Below are 22597 nucleotides of genomic sequence, written 5' to 3'. Positions count from 1 at the left end.
TGTCGTGCTGCGCTAACGCTAGAGGAACTGGCGTGGCACTGGCCCGACACTTTTGTCAACTACGTCCTAAACGTGCAGCCAAATTGTGAAAGATCTCAGAGGCCGCGTTGAATATACGCGGCGGACCTGGTCGAGATCTGCCCCACCAGGTCCGCGGAAATCACAGCAGCTCACAATACCGAAACATCTTATTCCTCATTGAACTCGTACTATTAAAGTTCATATAAATTATTTTTTTCTTATCTTAAAAAATCGAAATCTCTGATAACCTAACTCCTAACTTGAAGCGGTATGATCGATTTCGTTGCACTTTAGATCTTACAAGATCATCTTCTAAATATTAGCAAAATATAAGTGCTTGAAAAATAAATAAGATTGTCACGTGGTCACCGTGCTCCTACTAATTATGACTGTCTGCTAGAAGGCGGTAAGAAAAAAAACGAGTATTTGGGGAGTATTTCTGCAACGGGACAACAATCGTCTTCAGGCTCGCTCTCACATTTTCTTTCTCGAAGACTCGACATCACCACTTCACCATCGAGAATGCTGGGCCATGCTTTTAGCACGCACGGCGCCGTTTGAGGCAGGGAAGTTGCGCGACCGCCGGGATAATGCGAGGAAATCGCTCGAGCTAATAACGACTGCAGTCACGTGGCAGAAATATTCCGAAAATACTAAAATAAGGAGGCCATGTACTCCTTACCTGCTCTGCTACGGAGGCAGACACTTTCCTCGCGGTAGCTGAGTATATACGCGACCGCGGTGATCAACGACCACAGCCGCAAAACGATTGGAGCAGACATATTACAACGCATCGACCGTTGACCTAGCCACAAAATCAAGGAGACCCTTGTCCCGTGCCTTTCGCTGGCCAATATTGTGCTGTGGATCCACGTTACGCGGGAACTCGAGTAAAACAGAGAGAGAAGAAAAAAATTCCGCCATATCCACGAAGTGAATGATGATGAGTGGGCGAAGCTCCGGAGGTAAACCTGGTAAACCATGAATCCTCTGTACATTTTGCCCACTCGATTTTATTACATCGCTCCCCCTAGCGTACGTCGCCGCACTAAATCGAACGATTGCCTTCAACCAATGACACGCGCCATATGTGACATCATTCCTATTTTATAAGATCTCGCGTTTTTCATCAACTACAAGTACCGCTTTCTAGTTTATAACATCTTGCATCTTTTCATCATCAGCTACAAGTACCACCATCTAGTAAACACTACAAGAACTAAACGAGAGGTGGCTACATACAGGAGACGGTACCGCCATCTAGTGAACACTGCAAGAACTAAACTAGACGTGGCTACATACAGGGGACGGTACCGCCATCTAGTGAACACTGCAAGAACTAAACTAGAGGTGGCTACATACAGGCTACAGGGGACGCACAGCCCACGCCCTAAGGAGCTTCGCCCCTAAAAAATAACAGAATGATAGGGAGGTTAACTAGACTAAGTCCAGTTTGCTACCCTACACGAGGGAGAGGGGAATGAGAGAGAAAGAGAGCGAGAGAGAGAGGAGTAAATGTGCCACAGAGGGGGGGGGGGTATCGCATGAATGTTGCGCAATTGGGCACGGTTCGGGAATGTTTAGTTGTTATTTCGTCTTCATTATGCCTATTGATTGAATGAAGTGGAAGCGTTGCCTTCAACAAGTGGCGGGACACTGATGTGCGATTCAGTGCCTACATATAGACGGTTTCAAGGTTGCAAGCGTTGCACCGCAAAAACATTTGTGGTCACCTCATTTACCAGCTCCTAACGTCGTACCTGAAAGGATGTTTTCAAGTTCTTTTTAACGGTAAGGAAAGTCTCTCTTTTGTTTTTCACATAAAATAAACGTGCGCAAGAAAACAAGAAAAAATAATTTTTATGTAGCTCAAAAGAACATTTCATTAATTTTGCCAAATAAGGGAAGGAAGGTGCAGATAATTAGCGGGCTATTTTCTAAAGCTCTTGTTCTCCACCGACGCTATTAAGGCTTATCGTCGGAAAAACCCGGATTTCATCAAGAGCCGGTGTTTTTAAACAGTAAAAAAGGCCAGTGGACGGTTGTGCAGCGCGAGCAGTTGTTTTTTTTTTTTTTGTTACCAGCAGACACTCCCTGCGTCGGCCTTGCGAGGTGATAGAGGAGGGGTGAGTGACAGTTGACACGAGACGCAAAGCACGAGCATGTGCAATGGGTTTTTGACGCCACCGCCAAATTCGCGAGCAAGTGCGACTATAAAATATTCCGCATTTACTACGAACATTGTGACAGCTTTTCAAATGAATCCCCCCTTGCACTGCTGTGTGTGCGTAGAAAAATTGTTTAACGATTTCGAGTACTTGGTACTCTACTATGGGAAAGCATAAAGCCGTCCTGTGAGCCTCGCACAAGCTGATCACAGGCCCTTAAAGCCGTTCGGACACGCAAACGCTGATAATACAATACAAGCGTGTGAATACATGTACCTTGTAGCTCTGAGAAATCCCAAAGCAGGCCTCAGTTAGCCCGGGTACCACTATTGAGTTTCCATGGCAGAATTTTTTTTTCTAATATCTTGAGTACCTATGAAATGCACAATTTTTGTAATCTGCATCTGCACTTTACATCTATGCTTTGACGAGATATCACTTAAGACGACAGCTAAACCGAAAATGCTTGCCTCACGTTTCCTGTTTGCTTTGGAGGCCATTTGAGCGATTCTTGGTGCTCGCATGTGCTTTAAATAGATCAATAGAATGCGTGTAGTTCATGACACAAGAACGATTAAAATGCTCCTTGTTTTAACAAAACTTACGTGAATGTGGGAGGGGGGAGAAAATGAACATGGGCCGGGCATGTGGCGCATAGACAGGATAGCCGCTGGTCAATAAGGGTAACTAACTGGATTCCCAGAGAAGGCAAGCGAGTTAGGGGGAGACAGAAGGTTAGGTGGGCAGATGAGATTAAGAAGTTTGCAGGTATAAATTGGCAGCAGCAAGCACAGGACCTGGTTAACTGGCGGAACATGGGAGAGGCCTTCGTCCTGCAGTGGACGTAGTCAGGCTGATGATGATTATGATGACGTGAAGGTGCCCGAGAATTTCTTTAATCCTTGCATTAACCTGTAATGTTTTTATATTCTAGTTAAGTGAGGTTCTTTCTTTCTCTCTCTCTTTCTTTCTTTCCTTCTTTCCTTCTTTCTTTCTTTCTTTCTTTCTTTCTTTCCTTCTTTCTTTCTTTCTTTCTTTTTTGATAGGTAGCAGCCGTCTACAGAACGCAGTTCTCGCGCGGAATCGGCATGGCGTCTTTCATATTCTTTGCTGAGTTCTTCATCTTGTTGAATGGTCTACCAAAATGACCATCACGTGATCACTGAAACGTGGCTTGATGATTCAATTTGTTTGAAGTAAAAATTTTCTGGGATTGTGAAACTCTTTACGTCGGCCCTTACGTCGGCCTTGCGACGGCCTTACACTAAATGCCGTAATGAGGCACTCGCGGCAAGAGGCACTGCTTCTGCATTGAATTTTTGCGTTGTCAGCATTAACCACGAGGATATATAGTGTCGCCACATACGGGATAACGTCACTCAGGGTGCCGGGTTGTGTTGCCTGCCAGAAAACCGCCTTCTCTGCTCTATTGCGGTGGACACTGTGTGTGTGCTTCCCCTTGTTTTGAAGCTCAGTGCTCAAAGATGCAGTAAGACCTGATAACACGGGCAAGCAAACTACGAATCGGTGCCCCCGGCGGCACTTTCGAGTCTACTTTGCATCGCAAAATCGCGACTAAGAACCGGTGCAGCCATGGGGGACGATGCAAGTTGTGTCGCGAAAGCAAAGCTGCCGTATTCCACAACTACGAATCCTATATCTGTGACGTCAAAACGATCGCATCGGAAGCCCTCGCGAACAATGATACATTCACGTGGTTCAGTTCAGTTTACATTGGGCAACAATGGTCGTGTTCAAGGACTTTCGGACCCCGGAGGGAGGGAGGGGTGGAGGACCCGGGTTTGAAACTCAGCCTTGCGAGGAAATCTATTCTGTTTTCTTATTATTTTTTGTGCTGCGTGCACGCCAGGCCAGCTGTGAGTGAAGTCTTTGTGTGTGTGTGGGGGGGGGGGGGTGGAGCAGGAGGGGGGTTTACGGAGTTTTTTTTTAACACCACCAGCAATACAGATCATGCAGCCAATACAAGCTTTGCCTGAAACAAACAAGAAAAAAATATTCCGCCTCGGTTTTAGAATAGTTACGCGAAGGTGTCATATATGTTCAACCTAATAGGTTCCAACGCGGTGGTGACTCAGTTTTATTTATTCATTTATTTATTTATTTACATGTACTCCCGTCTCATTACGAGACATAGCAAGGGAAGGGCAGGAGAGGTATGGAAGTTGCTTGCAAATGAGGCATAACAAAGCGCGAGCTATGATAAGAAACTAAAATGCGGAGATTGACAAGCAATTTGAAAAGCATGTTTCACAAATGCGTGTATAACAAACCAGAATTACGCAAAAACACACGTGCGTTGAATGGTAGAAAAAAGCACATAAATATACAGAAATTTGCACAGCACATTGAAAACTGATGAAACAGTGACGATGCATCTCTTCGGCCAATTTTGTGGGTGATAACTACCGAAGTGGGCAGTCAACACCCTTCTCGATTTTGAGGGCTTTGGGCTCGGACTACTCAGTAGGTCTACTCAATGGCTCCCGACACTCATCCCCGTATTCTAGAATCTCCCTTCACTATAAAATACATCCAGTGACAATGGTCGCGAAGTACCAATGTTCACTTCGGGTTACTAACTATTGCAGGGACGGCACACAGCCCTCCCATAGTAGAGCACCTAGTGCTCTAAATCGTTAACTACTTTTTCTCAACCAACGTTGGCTTCGCCTTCATTTGAGAAAGCCGATGGGAGCGCCATCTCTAGGTACGGCAAGTGACTGCACTTCAGCGATAGTTTGCTGCGATTCCTGAGCAGCGCAGCGTCATTTTCAGCCGAGTGGTGGCGCAGTGCTAAACTCCGTCAAGCGAAGGGTGAAAGTCGAGTCGAGAAGCGTTTGTGAATACGGAGGTCAGCTTCGGTAACCGTTGCGTCTTACACTTATCGCGTTCAGCTTCTGTTGATGAGCTCCCCCATAGTAGAGTACTAAGTACCCAAAATCGTTAACCACTTCTTCTAAACACACAAGCTCCTTCGCGTGTTCTCGTAGTCGGTCGACATCCTGTTAAATCCTGTTAAGTCCTGTCAAGTGAGGAAGCATTAAGTGAAGAAGCATTAAGTGAAGGAGCATTAAGTGAAGAAGCATTAAGTGAAGAAGCATTAAGTGAAGAAGCAGTGGACATCCTGTTAAGTGAGGAAGCATTCTAGTGCTTCTTCTCCGGAATAAATCGTACGCGCGTCGCCTACTGTGTAATGTAGCCTGATTCGTCCTCCTCGGTGAGGCCAAACACTCCTTCCGCCATGCGACGATGCCGATATGATGGCTGTGCGGCTCTACGCCTTATTTCGGGTGCACAAACACACTTTACATATTCCTTGCAAAATACTTACGCACCACGTTCGCAAGGTCTTACGCACCTTCGCGTTAGCCCAAGGAAAGAAAAATGCAAGCATAACGATTCCCGCAAATGGTCCCGCCGCTGCAGAGTTCAGAGCGATGAAAAACTGCGAAGTACAACAAACATAAAAGAGAAGTAAGTTTCTGCATCGGAACGGAAGAAGGTTAAATAGAACCACAAAACTGACTTGGCGTTGTCAAGTTTTCTTGACGGGACGGAAAAAGGAAAAAAAACCACAATACTGACTTGGCGTTGTCAAGTTTTCTTGAGGTAATTAGAGGCGATCTAATGGAGCTATAGGTAAAACTAAATAAAACAAAACGAGCAAAATTAACACTACGCAATAACTTTTGTAAGACTGGTAAGTTTGTTCTAGAAAAGTGCCTTTCATTTTGCGTCTTCTTTTGAAATCTATGCTACCATCCTGCCTGAATATTCTTATTCAAATGCGGTTACGTTAATGTGATGAATTGTTTTTTTATACATTGCTACAAGGTTTCAGGTGTTCACAGGTGCTACAGTACGATAATTTCAACAGTAAACTTTTCAGGATACGGCACAAAAATGCTTGTCGTCTGCAAAAAGCCTTGCCGCGCCATCGCCTATCAACCACTGACGCCACAACTGCGCCCCTCCTGGCCTCGCCTCGTAACCGCGTCAGCTGGCGTGACGTCATGCCAAGTCACGCATGCGCCATAGCAACAGCTGCGGAGAAGCCGTGTGTATAACTGCGCCAAGATTAAATGAATGAGCTTGCACTCGGCCGCCCAGTACTTGTAACGGTGAAGGCGGTCGATCCGTAAGCCATGTGTGTTTAGAAAAAAAAATGTTCGACGACTCAGCTAGCGTGGTTGCTTGGGCGAGTTGGTACGACATGATTCACATAAAAAACAGCGCCAATAACGAGGGACAAGAAAAGAAGGAGACAGACAGCGGCACGATTTAGAATACGCTGTACTCTACTATGCGAGAGCATTAAGCTGTCCCGGTAGAATGCAAAACAGGGCGAACGTTTCAACAATACTCTCGATGAAACCAAGCCTAACCCCCGAATGCAGAGATGTTACTTGACTCGTACTTGACTCGTTCTTGACTCAAGACCGTCTTGCCGGTCGCCATAAATCGTTCTCGAACTTGCGGATGACTTGAAGGCGACTTGGCTCAGTCGAAGTCAGGACAAGTTTCAAGTCAGCTGCGGGGCTTGCTTGAAAGTGACTTGACGTGTTATTCCAACATGGCCACCTCTCGAATAGACGTCGCGTGAAAGGTGGCCGCTTTTGAGTTTGCTTGCCTCGCCATAAGCGTAGCATTTTTTGAGGCGCACTGCCTGCCGAAGATTCTTGGAACCGCTTTACGTGACCAAGGTATCCGATGGAGTTGTACGACGAGCAACAATTCCACGCTAGGTACAGATTCATGAAGAACGCCGTGGGGCAGCTGCTCGTTATGTTGCCGCTCCGTGAAAGTGGGGACAACCGAAGACAGCCCGTGCATCCAGTGTTACAGCTACTGATGGCTCTCAGGTTTTACAGCGCTGGCACATTCCAGCCAGTCACCGGAATTTTCGTCCGCATTCCGTAGTCGACAGTGTGCCATGCTGTCGGAAAAGTTACGCTACTCATCGCAAAGCACCTGTACGCGATGCTGGTGCGCTTTCCGCAGCCGGCGGACTGTTATGAAGTGGCTGAGTTCCCTTGCGTGACAGGTTGTGTCGACTACACACACGTGCGTATTAATAGCCCCGGTGTCTACAACGCCGAAGTGTTCCATAACCGCAAAGGCTATTTCTGTTTTTCTATAACACGACGACACTTTCCGTCTCTTTCGGTAAAAAAAAATGGACTCGGTGCTGTGTCCGTGTGCCTCGTCTATCCTTTCGTCCCGTCTGGGGCGCTGTTTCTCGCTCAGAAAGGCATCGCTTGTAGCACAACGCTACGTAAAATTACACACACACAAAAAAGAGGTGCCCCTATCACGGGTTTTTTAATCCGCGTCACCATCATGCAGCGATACGTTGCTGCACCCCGCGAGACAGAATTCTGCTGAGGGCAATGTCCTGACCCCCGCTTTTTCTCTTGTTTACCAAGCTCAACAAAAGGATACGAATCACATTTGTTCCCAGAACTTGTTTTTTTTTTTCATAATAACTGCGACCTAGCCCATTACAGGCATGCACACAGGCGAACAGAGGCAAATACCGTGAAAATCACGTCACATCGTGAGCCAGGTCAGCACAAATACATGCCATGGCGTTCGATTGAGAAAATAAAAAAACGACGAAAGAACCCAACGCGATGCTTGTTTCTCCTCCAAACAAGCAACCATGGAGAAACGCACCGCATTTGGGTGGCCACTAAAACCAGCGGGCAACGAACGCTTTACAGAAGCAACACTGCGCATCGCTGTCGTGGCAGGCACCACGTTGACCACGTGCCGCTCGTTAGCCGTAAAATGGCAAGAATATGCTTGTGGCCCTTCGTTTTTATAGTTATTTTAAAACGTATGGTCTTTTTTTGGTGTAATGCGTGCCTTACGCGAACAACTTCATTATTACCCTCGTTAGCAGGCGAGCAGCGTGTTTCTGCTTTGAAGCTCGTTCTTGACTTGACCAAGCAAGTCAGCCTGAGCATCTACGAAACGTGAAGGCTGACTTGGGCGTTTTGAAGTCCGCTGCTTGCTTCGCGCCGACTTGCTCAAGTTAAGTTGAAGTCGCGAGCCAAGTAACATCTCTGCATTCGGGGGTAAACCTTGACATAGCTGAGTGACATAAGTCAGTAAAATCTCATACTTGGGTCGACCAGCTTCAGTGTTATCAAGTGTTGCGCTGCCAAGGGCAAGCTTCTTAATTTACTCGCTCAGATAACGTTTACTTGATTTTTCGACCAGTTTATTATTAACTTTATGACCCCCCCCCCCAAAAAAAGGCTGGACATGTCCATTTTTTTAGATAGTGAAGGATTCTTTTCATTATAATTTAATAACTACATTGCAGCTTTCTAATGTATTGCATTTGGGAAGTTGTAGCAACAAACAACATCAACATGCACATTACTCTTGCTTTGGCAATGCGAGATTCGGAAATCATAATCAGCTCACTCAAATATATGTGGCGGTTTCTTAATATAACTTTCTCAATCGAAGTAGCATGGAAGAGCAAAACACTTTCTTGCATGCTTCACTTGCAATGAAATATTACTTACCCTAGCGGCAGATCCAATATAAGAAATCAGCAGACCAAGCAGTACCATAACCGTTCCACTGGATGTTGCTGGAACAGAAATGAACGCCATTGATAGCTCTTTTTGGTTTTCTTATTGGCGTTATAGAGACGCAAGGGACGTAATACAGGTCACGATTTCTCGAGATAGCACTGAATGTATTCGCCACTTGGCAATAACGCCAGCACGCACGAATTCCTAACGATAGCGACAGCGAACATTGCAATTAAACGATGCTTTGGAATGCTGCAAGGTGGCCGAGAGGTAATGGCATGGATAATTGAGAACCACACCAAATGGTTTGGTCCTGGCAGAAGACGACAGAAAGAGTGCACTCTTTCTGTCGTCTCTGTCTTACCAGCGCTGTGGCTTCATTGAACGTAACACATCAACCAGTCCAAAAGTCCGTTCTCTTAAAGAAAAATGCGCCCTGGTCGGGTAGTTGAATTCGAGACGAACAGTCCTGTACTCGTTTTGTGGTCCCTGTCTTATTAGCGTCATGGCTTCATTGTGCATTTTTCTTCAACTAAGTTCTCCTGTCGGAGAAATTCACGTAGATTTACTTTAGGCTTGGCGGGTCAAACGGGTGGTCGTCGATTGCCCGTTTCCTAATGAAACATATCTCGATACTAAAACTTTCCTCCACTCTGGAGCGCTCTTCGACAATCCGGCAGAGTCGACGGAAACGTCGATATGCCAAGCAATATGTCATTCACTTCGCTTACTGAAATCTGCGTGCCAGAGAGAGAGATAAAGATGCAAGGAAAGGCAGGGAGGTTAACCAGACGCACATCCGGTTTGCTACCCTGCACTGGGGAAGGGATAAAGGGGAGAAAAGAGGTTGCAGGAGAGATGAGTGCCAAATTTTAAGAATGGCAGTGTCCTTCAATGGGTCACACTGATCTACCAAACAGCACAGCACGACTTAATTCCAAATCACAACAATGGGCCACAGGAATTACATGTCCTACTCATTGTAAAAGCTAACTAAACCAGTCATGCACGGGTGTTGTCCAATGGAGTGACACCAACTGCTCCTCTTAGCCTTGTCCTCTAGCGTACATCGCAGGACAGAAGTTGGCCAGTAGTCGAGGCAGGCAAGATACTGATATTGGCAGTTTTTCTTAAAATATTACTACTGAGCCAGGAGAATAAGCAGAGAACAAGAGTAAGAGAAACTTACCAAGGGCAGCCATGAAAAGACTGTGAACGAAATTTGCCAGTAGTCGAGGCAGGCAAGATGCGGACATTGGCAGTTTTCCTTGAAATATTTCTACTGAGCCAGGAGAATAACCAGAGAAGAAGAGCAAGAGAAACTTACCAAGGGCAGCCATGACAACACCCGACTTCTTTTCGGAGATGCGAATGTACGGTGACACGATGTCCACGTACAGTACGGCAGCGTGAGAGTTGACAACCGATGACACCGTGCTGTAATGACAAGTCATGTATATTGTAACAGCCCAATAAGGGAGTCATTTAATGTTGTCGCTCGACATTGCGATACGGATAGAGGCCAACTAAAACGAACAAGTTGCATCGTGAAGGTTCCGAAAATTAGCTTTGTATATTGATTGATATGTGGGGTTTAACGGGCCAAAACCACCATATGATTAGGAGAGCCGCAGTAGTGGAGGGCTCCGAACATTTCGACCACCTGGCGTTCTTCAAAGTGGAGCCAAATCTAAGCACTCGTGCCTACAGCATTTCCGCCTGCATCGGAAATGCAGCCACCACAGCCGAGATTCGATTCCGCGACCCTGCGGGTCAGCAGCCGAGTGCCATAGCCACTAGACCACCGCGGCGGAGCAATTTCTGGGGCTTTTCGTCCCAAAACCACGACGGGATTACGAGAGATGCCACAATGAAGGGCTCCCTAAATTTGGACTACCTGGCGTTCTTTGGCGTGCAATGACATCGAACAGCACGCGGGCCTCAATCATTTCGCCCCTGGCCGGGATCAAACGCATCATGTTCTGGTCAGCAGCAGAGTACCACAGCGCCTGATCCAAAGTGGCCGACGGGTTGACGCCCTTTCCTTCCAATGCATTACGCACGACTGTGCTCCTGTAAGAATTCGATTAGTGCCTTTCGGATGGCACGCCGATGAAAGGGATCCAGCAAAGGTCCCGAGAGAACGTTTTGAGATCACAAATTGATTCATGTAGTTAGACAAATGTTCTGCCATTCATTGCATCATCCGCAGCCTGAGAGCAAGAGCATCGGGGAAACGTCTTGTGAATGCTACTGCCACGAATGCACGGAAGATTTTCATTTGTGTGGAGTATACATATCTGCAGTTCACACTTCGTGCAGGGGTCATATGGTGAATGGACGGGGCTGAATACATTACGTACAAATACTTATTTGGACGTCCACTATACGATCAGTAGGTATACTAGCGTTGAAAATATACTGACCCTAGTAGAGATCACTGGTTGAGAAAGCAAACACTCATAGAATTACTACGTTTGTCATATCGCGATGCTATGTCCTTCATCATCATTCACATCATCATCTGTTTGTCTGTCCTGAAGAATGACGAAGGCTCTACAAAAAAGGAGTCTGTAGCAAAAATGTGCTTGCCTTTGCGTGCATGTATGTTCAATCTCTATTGGTCTCCTTGAAAACCATGTGCTAAAAGGTGAAAAAGAAAAATCGGTGTATGCCATACCAACAAACCTAAATCGGTATACTTTGTTGAACTTCCTGTTTGCTTCAGCTTTAACTCCGAGCTCAGTTTTAGCCCATAATAGAAAACAGCTCTCAACCTCTCAACAGTAGCGTAAAAATTTGGCGGATCTCACGTACCTTGGGAATTGATGCTATAAAAAGTATGCGGATGGAAGGTGACCATGTTGTAAATTTTTAATTGAGCGAAACGTTATTAAGTGACCCTAAAGATATGTACAAATGCACGCACAATCACACGATAAAAAGCCGCATATGTTTTATATAACCACTTGTTTACAGCTGCGTAACGATGGCAACAGCAACATGGGCATTAGCACCACCAGAGGCGTGACCTGATATGAACCGCTGGTGCTCGCGAGGGTGGTAGCCCTGGACACTACTACACAAACGAACTTCATAGTATGGCGCTTATGTACGAACGACGCTAATCCAACGTTAAGCTGCATCGCAGAAGATATGTAATCTTCATAAAATCAGACAGCCAATGCTGCAACCACAATTGAGATTTCACGAACTCAACGTCTGTTTGAAAAGTAGTTCAGAGACCTGGCGTGGCTCTGTGGTACCATACTTGATTACCACGCGGAATGCTGGGGTTTGATTACAGCTGAGACGCTCACACTTTGTGTTTGCATATGCCGGCTTACTGTTGCTGATGCATTTCTTAACGCTCACGTGTTAAAATTACCTATGCCTTTTCTCACCGTTCCTGGGTAGATATAAACTATCACTCAGCCATGGCGCATACCTATGGCTCATACCTACGGGTGGGTATGTGCCACACGTCTGGCGGAAACGTTCCGGCGATGTACGTGACCTGATTGTTAGATTATTCATGTCATGACCAGCTAGTCATATGCGTCAAGATATATTACCCTCCCATACTAATTTCGGTTTGCCCAAGTTAAACGCGTGACCACGAGAGCACCTAGACGTAGGCAGATAGATAGATAGATAGATAGATAGATAGATAGATAGATAGATAGATAGATAGATAGATAGATAGATAGATAGATAGATAGATAGATAGATAGATAGATAGATAGTCACTCAAAGTTCCTCAAGCACACAAAGAAATTCTTGGAAAATTCGCATTTATTAAACATCTACTCAAAAAAAACAATTAGTTATCATCATCAAAATACAATACCACCAAAATGTTAAGAAAGTGAAAACACAGCCTACTCTGTGAAGCCGCGGTTACCTTATTGATGCGCTGACGATTCCAGCCAAGAACAGGCCTCTAAAACCATCGATGGAGCTTGCACTTCTGTTGATGTAATACGGCACGATCTATAGGCCAGAAAACGCAGAGTTTATTTTTTTCAGGTAACGTGCACGCATCATTACATAGCTTACTTTAGGAATGCGTGCGAGCATTCTTGCACTATATGTCACTTGCGGAGCATTGCGCACATCTTTAGCGAGAATGGAAGAATAGGAGAACCCACTCGCAACAATGCTTTACTCCGAGTGGTGGCTATAGCCAAGACGCCGGGCAAGAACTATCTCATTTCATGGCTGCCTTGGGTACTTTGACGCAGCATCTGAACCTGAGGTGCATGGACGTACGTTTGCGCAGTCGCCGTTGCACCTTGTGACGATGGCACATGCGCGACTTGACCACAGGGCTTGGTTGCCCAGCGTGTAAGGTTCTACTGACAACGCGTAAGGAAAACATCAAGAAAATATAGGACAAGGAGTTGGCGTGCTCATTGAAGACTCTGATATTGAAGCCTGTCGCGGCGTTAAAACAACAGGCATTATACCACCGCCCCCAAACATTGTCATTCATTTTGCGTGCAGATCGTCACGAGAATAATTTCTTGAGAAGGATAGAAAACAGAGGCTGTCTTTGAATGACTTAGGATTTCAATAGAACGTGTCTGTTTTTATTAAGAGCATTCATGGCCTTCCGTGAAGCGGCTATTCGGTGCTGCGAATAGAAAAGAGGGACTAGTGCAAGTGGCAGTGTGCGTGGACAAGAAGTGGCAAAACACTTCTCCAAAAATAAGCTGAGATGATTGTGGTAATCACAAAGAGTTTGATGGACAGAACTGAGATTGTATAGGAATACGTCATTTCGTGTTTGTTGCATTGTTTTTGTGTTTCATATGACCTTATTGCCTTAGTCAAAGTGAAAAGACGATTTCTGTAATTTTCTCGCCAGAACGTTCGTTATTTAGGGAGGAATAAAACAGATCTGGAAATCATCCCGGAGATTGATTGATATGTGGTGGTTAACGTCCCAAAACCCCCATGTGATTACGAGAGACGCCGTAGTGGAGGGCTCCGGACATTTCGACCACCTGGGGTTCTTTAACGTGCACCCAAATCTGAGCACACGTGCCTAAAACATTTCCGCTTCCATCGGAAATGCAGCCGCCGCAGCCGGGATTCGATCCCGCGACCTGCGGCATCCCGGAGAGCATAAATCTATCTTTTAAGGCAATAACGCTAACAGAAACGTGGTACACTAGTGCGTCTCAAACGTTTTCACTTCCAGGATATCAGTGCTTTTATTAAAATCGTGAAAGCAAATGCGGAGGGGGCGTGGCGATCTCTGTGATTTTGGCCATCACCTGTGAAGCTGGGGTGAGCTCTGCATTATCAGCTCAGATATTGAAGCACTGACAATGCGCAACCACGAGAACTTTTTTTGTGCGTTTTCTATACCGTCCACCTTCTGGTGATTTTAATCTGTTTCGGAACTTCCCCTGTGTACTTACTCTTCAGTCTTGTTGCAAAAGAAAATTTCAAGCTTTCTTTTCGGAGGGGACTGCAATGTGGAATACTTGAGCACATGCATTTCAGGGAAGAATTACAAGATCTGTTGATCGCGAACAGTTAGAGGAATGTAATTACAGCACCGACACGAGTCACTCAAGAAACTGCGACGCTGTTGGACCTCTTTATTTCAAATGCTTACTTTGATGATGTAATAGCGTATGTTATATATACAGCTATTAGCCACCATTTAGGTATATTTATTTTGATCACCACCACCTGTCGTTCGATGAAAAAGAAGGCACCTACATGCTACGTCAATACAACACACAATACTATCTAGGTTAATTTCGCAACTCTGCTAGTTTGCAACAGTGAAATAATGTTTTTAGTTCAAACAGTAGCGACATAGCGTATTCCTCTTTCATAACACCATCTTAAAATATGTACCATTAGTAAGGCCCATGAAAAAGTTAAGAAAGCCGTCTGGAGCTTGGGTTACTTAGGAATTATTAAACATGATCAAGCATAAGAATAACCTGTACGCCAGTTTTATTGAACACAAAAACGCAGGTAGTTTAGAAAAATATAAGACATATCGAAGTCAACTTACTAGTAAACTAACAACAGCGAGAAACATATATGTACACAATCTGTTTTCAGAACATGTGGCTACGCGGTCCAACGTGATATGAACAAAATTTAACGCACTGCTAAGCCCAGCTAAATCTAATCTTATTCCTTATACCTTTCACCAGCAAGATGAGCTGTTATCTGACGCAACACTGGCAGATGTTTTTAACCATATTTTTTCGCTAAGCAGGCAAACCCTGACAATAATTTACTCAGCAGAAGCTCTGATGCCCTCACAAAAAAAGTGGAGAATTCTTCTTTAGTCTCAATAAGTGCGCAGAAGTTTTTCCTTCAATAAGTTCGGTCAAAAAAAGTAAGTCGCAGGACACTCATGGTTTTCAAACATGACCATGTAATCGACATTATTTCTCCTGTTCTCACTCACATTTATAACCTGATTCGATCATCTGGCCAATTTTCTAAAGACATGCAAACATTTCGAGTACAGCCGATTTAAAAAAACTGATAAAAATGTTTCAACTACATATAGCCCAATTTCAATTCTGCCAGAATTCTCGAAAGGCATTGAGAAGATTATTCACGCTGAAATGTTATCATATCTAGACAATAGTGATTTATTGTCTGATCATCAACATGGCTTTAAGAAGCAACATTCCACCAAGGCTGCTTTTTAGCTAAAAAATAAACAATCTTACGAGATTTTAAACATAAAAAGTAATTATGGGAATGTACATCAATTTATCTAAAGCATTTGATTCTGCGAATCATAAAATCTTGCTCCCTAAGCTACACGCTTATGGTATCCGTGGTCTAGCTTTAGAGCTCTTCGAATCCTGCTTATCGCATCGAGCGCAACATGTTGAGCTAGGAAAAGAAAAAAAAGTTCATTTTACAGGCTGTAAGATTCGGAGTTGCGCAGGGAACTTGGGCCACTCCTGTTTATAATTTATAACAGTTCAAAACAGGAAAAAATTGATCTCCTGTGCGGGTGATACAGCAAAGTTTGTTACCACTATATCTGAAACTGAGCTTGACCATCATGTGCACATAACTTTCAGAAAATTTAAAGAATGGGCTGAAGTGAGTTGCTTGCGAATAAGTGCCAGCAAGACAAAATTTGTGGTTTATATGCAAAAAGGTAAACAATTACAAAGTCCAATAAAATTGAAGATAGTTCTGGATGATTTAGAAATCGTTAACGCAGTCTTCATATTAGGTGTCACGTTTTCTAAATACCTAAGTTGGGACGGTCACGTCGAACACCTTCGTAAAAAAGCTCTCTTCTGCTATAGGAACCATAGCTCGCTTAAAATGCTTTTTTCCAGTTAACATTAAATACGTGCTTTACAGTGCTCTAGTATTTTGGATACTACAATACTGCACTCTTGTTTGGGGCACAATCACAAAAAAATTCAACAAAACTGCCCCAGTTTCAAAAAAAAAAAACTCTGTGCTGCATTGTCAATGTTCCACGCTCATTTTTTGTGAAAGATCTGTTCGTAAAGTTTCGTATTCTACCTGTATTTTTTACGATTATCGCTTAGTTTCAACCTACAAGTCATATTAATAGTCCAATAAATTTATTACATTTTCGCTGGCTTATTTGAATGTACACCACAGTATTCGTCATACTAGGCATAGGAAAAATGGCACGCCTCTACACCTCTAAATAAATGTGACGAACAATAATTGAAACACACTGTGCCAATTCTACCTAATAAACTTACAAAGGCAGAATCGGGACTATCTGTGCAATTCTAATCAAGCAATAAGACTGTATTGTCAGTCGTGCCAGAGAGAAAATATGCATTTTGTGCATATTCTTTTCTGTTTTTCTTTTTTTTCCTCGTGTAGAGATTGCGTTGAACACAACATCAAAGAGCATATACCTGTGCGTATATAGACCTGTGTATATATACTTGTGTATCAGGTATGGAAGTGTATATCCGCGTAATCCCCATTTTCATTCATACATGCACATTTCGTTGTGCGTACATAAATATGTATATATGCATGCAAGCTTCCTGTTTTTTTATTGGAATTTTATTTTGTATTGCGTGTTATTTTGTTTTAAGTGTGTTGCGCGTATTCTGTATTAGCTTTTAGTCCTGTCACTTCTCTTTCAGTGTGAAAATAAAGAAAACGTGATTGATGAATTGATTGATTTATTGATTAATTGATTGGGTTATTGATTGAGACGCAGTCGGCGTTGCGAGGCGAGAGAGGAGAGAGTGGGTGTGCGTGTGCAGTAATGGTGGCCACGCCACACACCGGATTAAACACGAGCATAACGCGCTTCGCATTTGAAGAACCTGTATTTTCTATAGAAGGAACATTGCATTTCGCGTGTCTTGCCTATATATGCGTTATCACTGCAGGCCCGGTACTTTTGTATCCCGAACAATGTGATCATGAACAGTGTGAGCGGTATCGATGTTAAAGTGTTAAGAACGGAGTTCTCAAGAAAGGAAGCGCAAGTGAACTCATTGAATCTTGAATACATCTTAAATACCGTAACGTCAGCGCGATGAAACATGGGGACGCAGAGCAATACACATAAGCACAGTGCAGTGTCTTCCTCGGCGTCGTTGTGTTTCCTTGCGCTGAAGCTAACGATGCGCAGTACCAACTAGTCGACCAGTTGGTTTTATTTAACACCCTGAAAGCGTGCTTTTTCAAAGTGCATTGTCAGAACATCGCCCGAGACGCTCAATTCACGTGTTGAGTTTTTTTTTTTTTTGACGCTGTGCACTGCTGTGTCACCGAAATGAAACTTTCACTTCGTTTACTCCTGATGTTGTACTCTATAGTTGTACGATTTTTATGCAGCTGTGATGGCAAAGTAGAACATTAAATTACCTGGTCGTAACGGGGTATGGAGCTCGAGAGGACCGGATCGCAGTCTCTGTACCAGTACACCATGGCAAGGCCTGTCAGAGCGTGCAGAACGTAGCAGAACGAGAGCAGACTGACTCCTCCGAGTGCTACTCTGATGAAGAGAAAAGGAAGTACGCGCTATGAACCAATCGCTGCCTGTTTATTACGATTCTCTACCTTTTTGCACAACACACTGTACACGGCAACGTACCTTACTTACTCGAAAATAGGTCGAGCACGAATATACGTTGACCTCTATTCATTGCGTTCCCCGTGAAATAACCAAAACAAAAATACAGGATCTCGTGGTTACCTTCCACGAGATCCTTAACCCTTACAGAAAAACGCGATGACCTTACCCACCACGCCACATGCAGCCAGAAAGGTCTCAGGCGTCTCATCTGAGGCGTCTGCAGACCGACACATTTGAGAATCCCCGACACCTTCATAGACTGTGTCCTTCGCTCCACCCGTCACCCGGCTGTCCGTGGTGCGGGCACGAGTCAGCTGACATGGCGCACATACTTAGGCAGTGTGAGTGCAGTGTTCGCAGCCACTACTCGGACGAGAGTGAGTGTACCCCAGGACGACTGGCTGAGCGATGGCGAGCCGCCCTTCTCAGCCCATGTGCAGTGGACCAAATGTGGGCTGTCCAGCGAGCCAGGGCTATCGCCGAAGACATCGCAAGATGCTCACTGGAAGACAGCTCCTGGAGGCCTATAGCCCGGGCCAGTAATTCCTCTTTGGATCCTGATAAAGTTTATTACCTACCTACCCGTCATATCCACAGAGTGAATGATGCTATAGAGGAGATCGCTTGGAGGGGCATGGGGCGTTTCTTCGCGATACCATTTCTGTAGGAAGGTAGAGTCGAAGGCAGCATGGTCGGGCACGTTAACCACCTGCCCCTTTATGACATAGTGGCCGCTGCTGTGAGTCAAATGCCTAACTCTCATGAATGGCAGACGTGTGGCTATCAGGCGTACCTTCAACGGGGTTGAGAGCAGGCAGGTGAATGGGGCTTCGGAACGTATCGGTATTCGTGAGTAACGCTTATCGTAGGAACTTGTCACGTGTTGCCCTGCCTACGAAGCGACGAGAACGAAATGGACGTAGTCGCGAGGATGCGAGCGCGCGAGCCCTTTAAAACCGGTGACTCGAAAACCGACGACAATCATGCAGCTTATTCACGCAGTCTCTCGTCTTTCCCTTTATCATAATGTCGAAAAGTTATTGCGGGCATTGTGATGAAATCGCATTGCAATCTACGTCCTTCATGACGACCAGAGAGAAGTTAGAGCTATGTAAGACGTATTGAATGGTTTCTACAAAAGATGTGGAGGTACTGCCAGAAAATTGATAGTTGGATGAGCTCACTGAAAACAACTAAAAGGTAAAACAGCTTGCGTATGACTGAAATAGCTACTGTAACACAGCAGTTGAATTAAGTTATTCACCTAGCTTAGCCGAGTAACTGCCAGGTTGAGTTGAATTGGCAGAAGCGTTGCATAATTTCCGCATGAAAAACATCACAAGCACTCAACTCTTTCTTATATATATTATTGTCGTACACAGAATGCGTTATACACAGCATGTGTGTTAATTAATTTTTTAAAGGAGTCAGCAGCCGGACTAGTCCACGTATTTTGTTATTATTGTCGTCGTTCTTTCGCTCCATCACTGTCACAATTAACGCTTGAATGTAATACTCTGGCAGAGGCCATTATGGGGAAAGTAAATTGCTTTGATGATGATGAAGATAATAATAGGATTCGATCGCGACAGGCAAGTGGCCGCTATGGTGCCACGGCCCCAAGTGAATGAATGAATCAACTCAGTAATGAGAGGCGACACATAGTAAGAGGCCTTCTGATTAAAAAAAAAAGACAAGAAGCGGACGTCACGACTAAACAAGTACGGGAATTTAATGGTGTTCTGATTCTTCAATACACGTATTCTTTTCCGCTATAAAGAGGAACTAATGCTTTTGTAGGAGTTGGTTCATTTCGATATCCTGCGCTAATTGCAGATACACCACAGTGAAACCAGCGATATCTGATCGTAGATTTTCCACTGCTTCCTTCAGCAAAAGCGTCCATGCCATCAGCGTTTGAAGCAAGCATGTATAGGGTTTCCCTTGCACAAGTAAAACCGTGCTAGGGAGACTCGGAAAGTTGATGTGCGACGTGCGCGCTACTTTTGTGTTGCGTTTTATAAACGTCATGCTTGTTACGGCAACTGAGATGCGCGTCTCCTACACAGCGAATTCCGTCAGGTTGTTTTTTCCCCTTCACGTGTAGCGAAGAAGGCGCCAGAGAAGCGCCGGTGGTACGGTGTCAATTTTTATGAAAGGGAACACGAGAGCGCGTGGCCTTCGCACTCCGGCGGCTGCTGGCAGCGCGTTCAAGCGGGAGCGATAGCAACCACATTCTCTTTTCGCGTCATCTCGCGGCGAGCAAAACAAGCATTCGTTCCTGATATAGACCGGCAAGCTTGCAACCCCTCCCCATTTAAGGCGATTACCAGCTCTCGCGTCATCGTCTTGAAGGGAGAGGGGGTCGCAATCTTGCCGCTGGTTCCATATCAGCAACGAATGGTTGTTTTGCTCACCGCGAGATGACGCGAAGAGATAGTGTGGTTGTTCTCGCTCCCGCTTGAATGCGCTGCCAGCAACCGCCGGAGTGCGAAGGCCACGCGCTCTCGTGTTCTTTTTCCTAAAAATTGACACTGTACAACGCCTTGATGCGCGTGCCAGTAGAAGGCGGACGAGCGCATGGAGGCACCCTGGCCTGTGACAGTGGACCAATCGTGTGGTGGTCGGGGCTGTGGTGCCCTCTCTTGTGCAGCGTTGGTGTGAGTCGAATGTTTCCGAAATGTTATTATCCACTTAGGTTTAATACTAATACTCCTTTTTGGTTATTTTTCTCGATTACACTACTCTTGACCTTTTCAAATAGTTTTATACCGGTGCTGCACATTGTAAACTCTTTTGTTTTGGGCCACTACTGAGCACAGGGTTGGCATCGTCACCATGCGACATGTGAAAATGGTTGAACGGCAACCCCATTCCCTTAAAGTGCTCCGAATTTACAAAGTAGCTGCGTATTTATCTAGATGATAGCACAACATCAGAAATTTTTTGCGTAGAGCTGCCATGAACAAGAGAAGAAAACTTACGTTCTTGCTTGCGTGAGCGACCTCGCTGCCAAGAATCTCTGTGTGATCATTTGATCCAAGCCAAGTCGCATAAGTTGAACGGGGAACGCCCCTATAGAGGCAGCCCACACGGTTTCGTCAGTTGTGAAATCTAATTCTGTTCTGTCGGAAAAGAAAATAGACGATAAGATATGGGCAGGTGTTACCCTTCAGATACTTCCCTAATTTTGCAGGTTTAACTTGAAATGGGATGCTGACAGTTGGTCATTTTACGTACAATGAACAATGAAGGTTAGCAGTTCTATTCAATGATGTCAAGCGAAATATTGCACCAGTCATTGTTATTAATATTCATAGCGTTATTATTATTATTATTATTATTATTATTATTATTATTATTATTATTATTATTATTATTATTATTATTATTATTATTATTATTATTATTATTATTATTATAGGTTTACAGCCTTTATCAGGCCCGTAAAGTACCCAAATTAACAATTTGACCTACTACTGTTCCAACTCACAATGACTAGCTGAAGATAACATTCACACTCTTAAGAAATATCGAGTAAAAAGGGCATCGTTTTGTCCCACAACAATAATCGTCATCAGGCTTGCGTGCGCTTCCTTTCTCGAAAACTTGGCGCTGGCCACTTTCCTATCGAGAATGCAATGTAACCCTGATAATGGGCATGTTGATCGTGACCGGAATATACCGGGCGCGGGGCGATAGCGCAAGGATGGAACGCAATATAGATGACGATTATTGTCGTGGGACAAAAAGACACCCTTTTTACTCGCTCTTTCTTTAGAGTGCACGTGTATTAGGAGAAAGAAGCAAAAAAAAAAAATCGAAGGTGTCATAGAAGAAGCACAGTCAACCGTAAAATGTTCGCCGAGTAGTTCCAGTCGCCGAGAGGCCTAGGCGGTGTGGTGCCGAGCGCCGAATCGTAGAGTATCTTCCCGATTATCGTGAACGGCGAGGCTGTCATGATGATCGCCTGCACGCAGTCGGCCCACACGACACTGCGCAAGCCTCCCTGCAAGTAAACACGAGGCGCACAGCTAGGACGATGTCGCTTGTTGCCACTCGAACAGTGCTGCTGTAGGTCACGTGCAAGCATTGCATTGAATCCTCTTTTCGCTTTACTCAACTGCGGGCGCTTACCCCCGTATTCAGCCCCACCACAGTGGTCTAGTGGTTAAGGTACTCGGCTGCTGACCCACAGGTCGCGGGATCAAATCCCGGCTGTGGCGGCTGCATTTCCGATGGAGGCGGAAATGAAGGAGGCCCGTGTGCTCAGATTTGGGTGCACGTTAAAGAACCCCAGGTGGTCGAAATTTTGGGAGCCCTCCACTACGGCGTCTCTCATAATCATATGGTGGTTTTGGGACGTTAAACCCTACATATCAATCATTACCCCCGTATTCTAGAACGTCCTTTCACTCAACGTTTCACCTTGACTTGAGAAAGCCGATGGTAGCGCCGTCTCTAGCCGTGGCAATTCACTGCATATCAGCGATAATCTGCTGCGATTCTTGAGTAGCACAGCGCCATTTTGAGCCGAGCTGTGGCGCAGTGCTCAACTCTGTCAAGTGAAAGGTGAAAGTCGAGTCGAGGAGCGTTTGTGAATACGGGAGTTAGTGATCCGGAAGGACCTCTCACCTGATGCGCGTATGCCGTGTCATTTATTCGCATCATGATCTTAGTCAGCTGTACGTAGGCACACACGTCACGTGGTCGCAACGTTTAGGAAGGCAGTAGTCTGTTGGTTC

General features: G+C 45.0%; 1 protein-coding gene across 1 annotated transcript in view; it reads right to left on the bottom strand.

The window, feature by feature from the left end:
* Window positions 1-22597, bottom strand: part of LOC119180705 (sodium-coupled monocarboxylate transporter 2) — a 41574-nt gene that overhangs the window by 7026 nt on the left and 11951 nt on the right. The window contains exons 6-12 of the mRNA XM_037431835.2: window positions 21704-21861; window positions 20837-20977; window positions 17642-17771; window positions 12666-12754; window positions 10089-10198; window positions 8750-8817; window positions 5569-5655 (exon numbers count right to left, since the gene is read on the bottom strand). Of these exons, the coding sequence (XP_037287732.2) occupies window positions 5569-5655; window positions 8750-8817; window positions 10089-10198; window positions 12666-12754; window positions 17642-17771; window positions 20837-20977; window positions 21704-21861 (783 nt within the window). The remainder of the gene's footprint in view (window positions 1-5568; window positions 5656-8749; window positions 8818-10088; window positions 10199-12665; window positions 12755-17641; window positions 17772-20836; window positions 20978-21703; window positions 21862-22597) is intronic.

This window comes from Rhipicephalus microplus, chromosome 10 (genome assembly GCF_043290135.1).
Source record: "Rhipicephalus microplus isolate Deutch F79 chromosome 10, USDA_Rmic, whole genome shotgun sequence".
In the NCBI taxonomy this organism is placed as follows: Eukaryota; Metazoa; Arthropoda; class Arachnida; order Ixodida; family Ixodidae; genus Rhipicephalus; species Rhipicephalus microplus.
The sequence above is the reverse complement of the archived record's forward strand: the minus strand, read 5'-3'. Positions and strand labels throughout refer to the sequence as shown.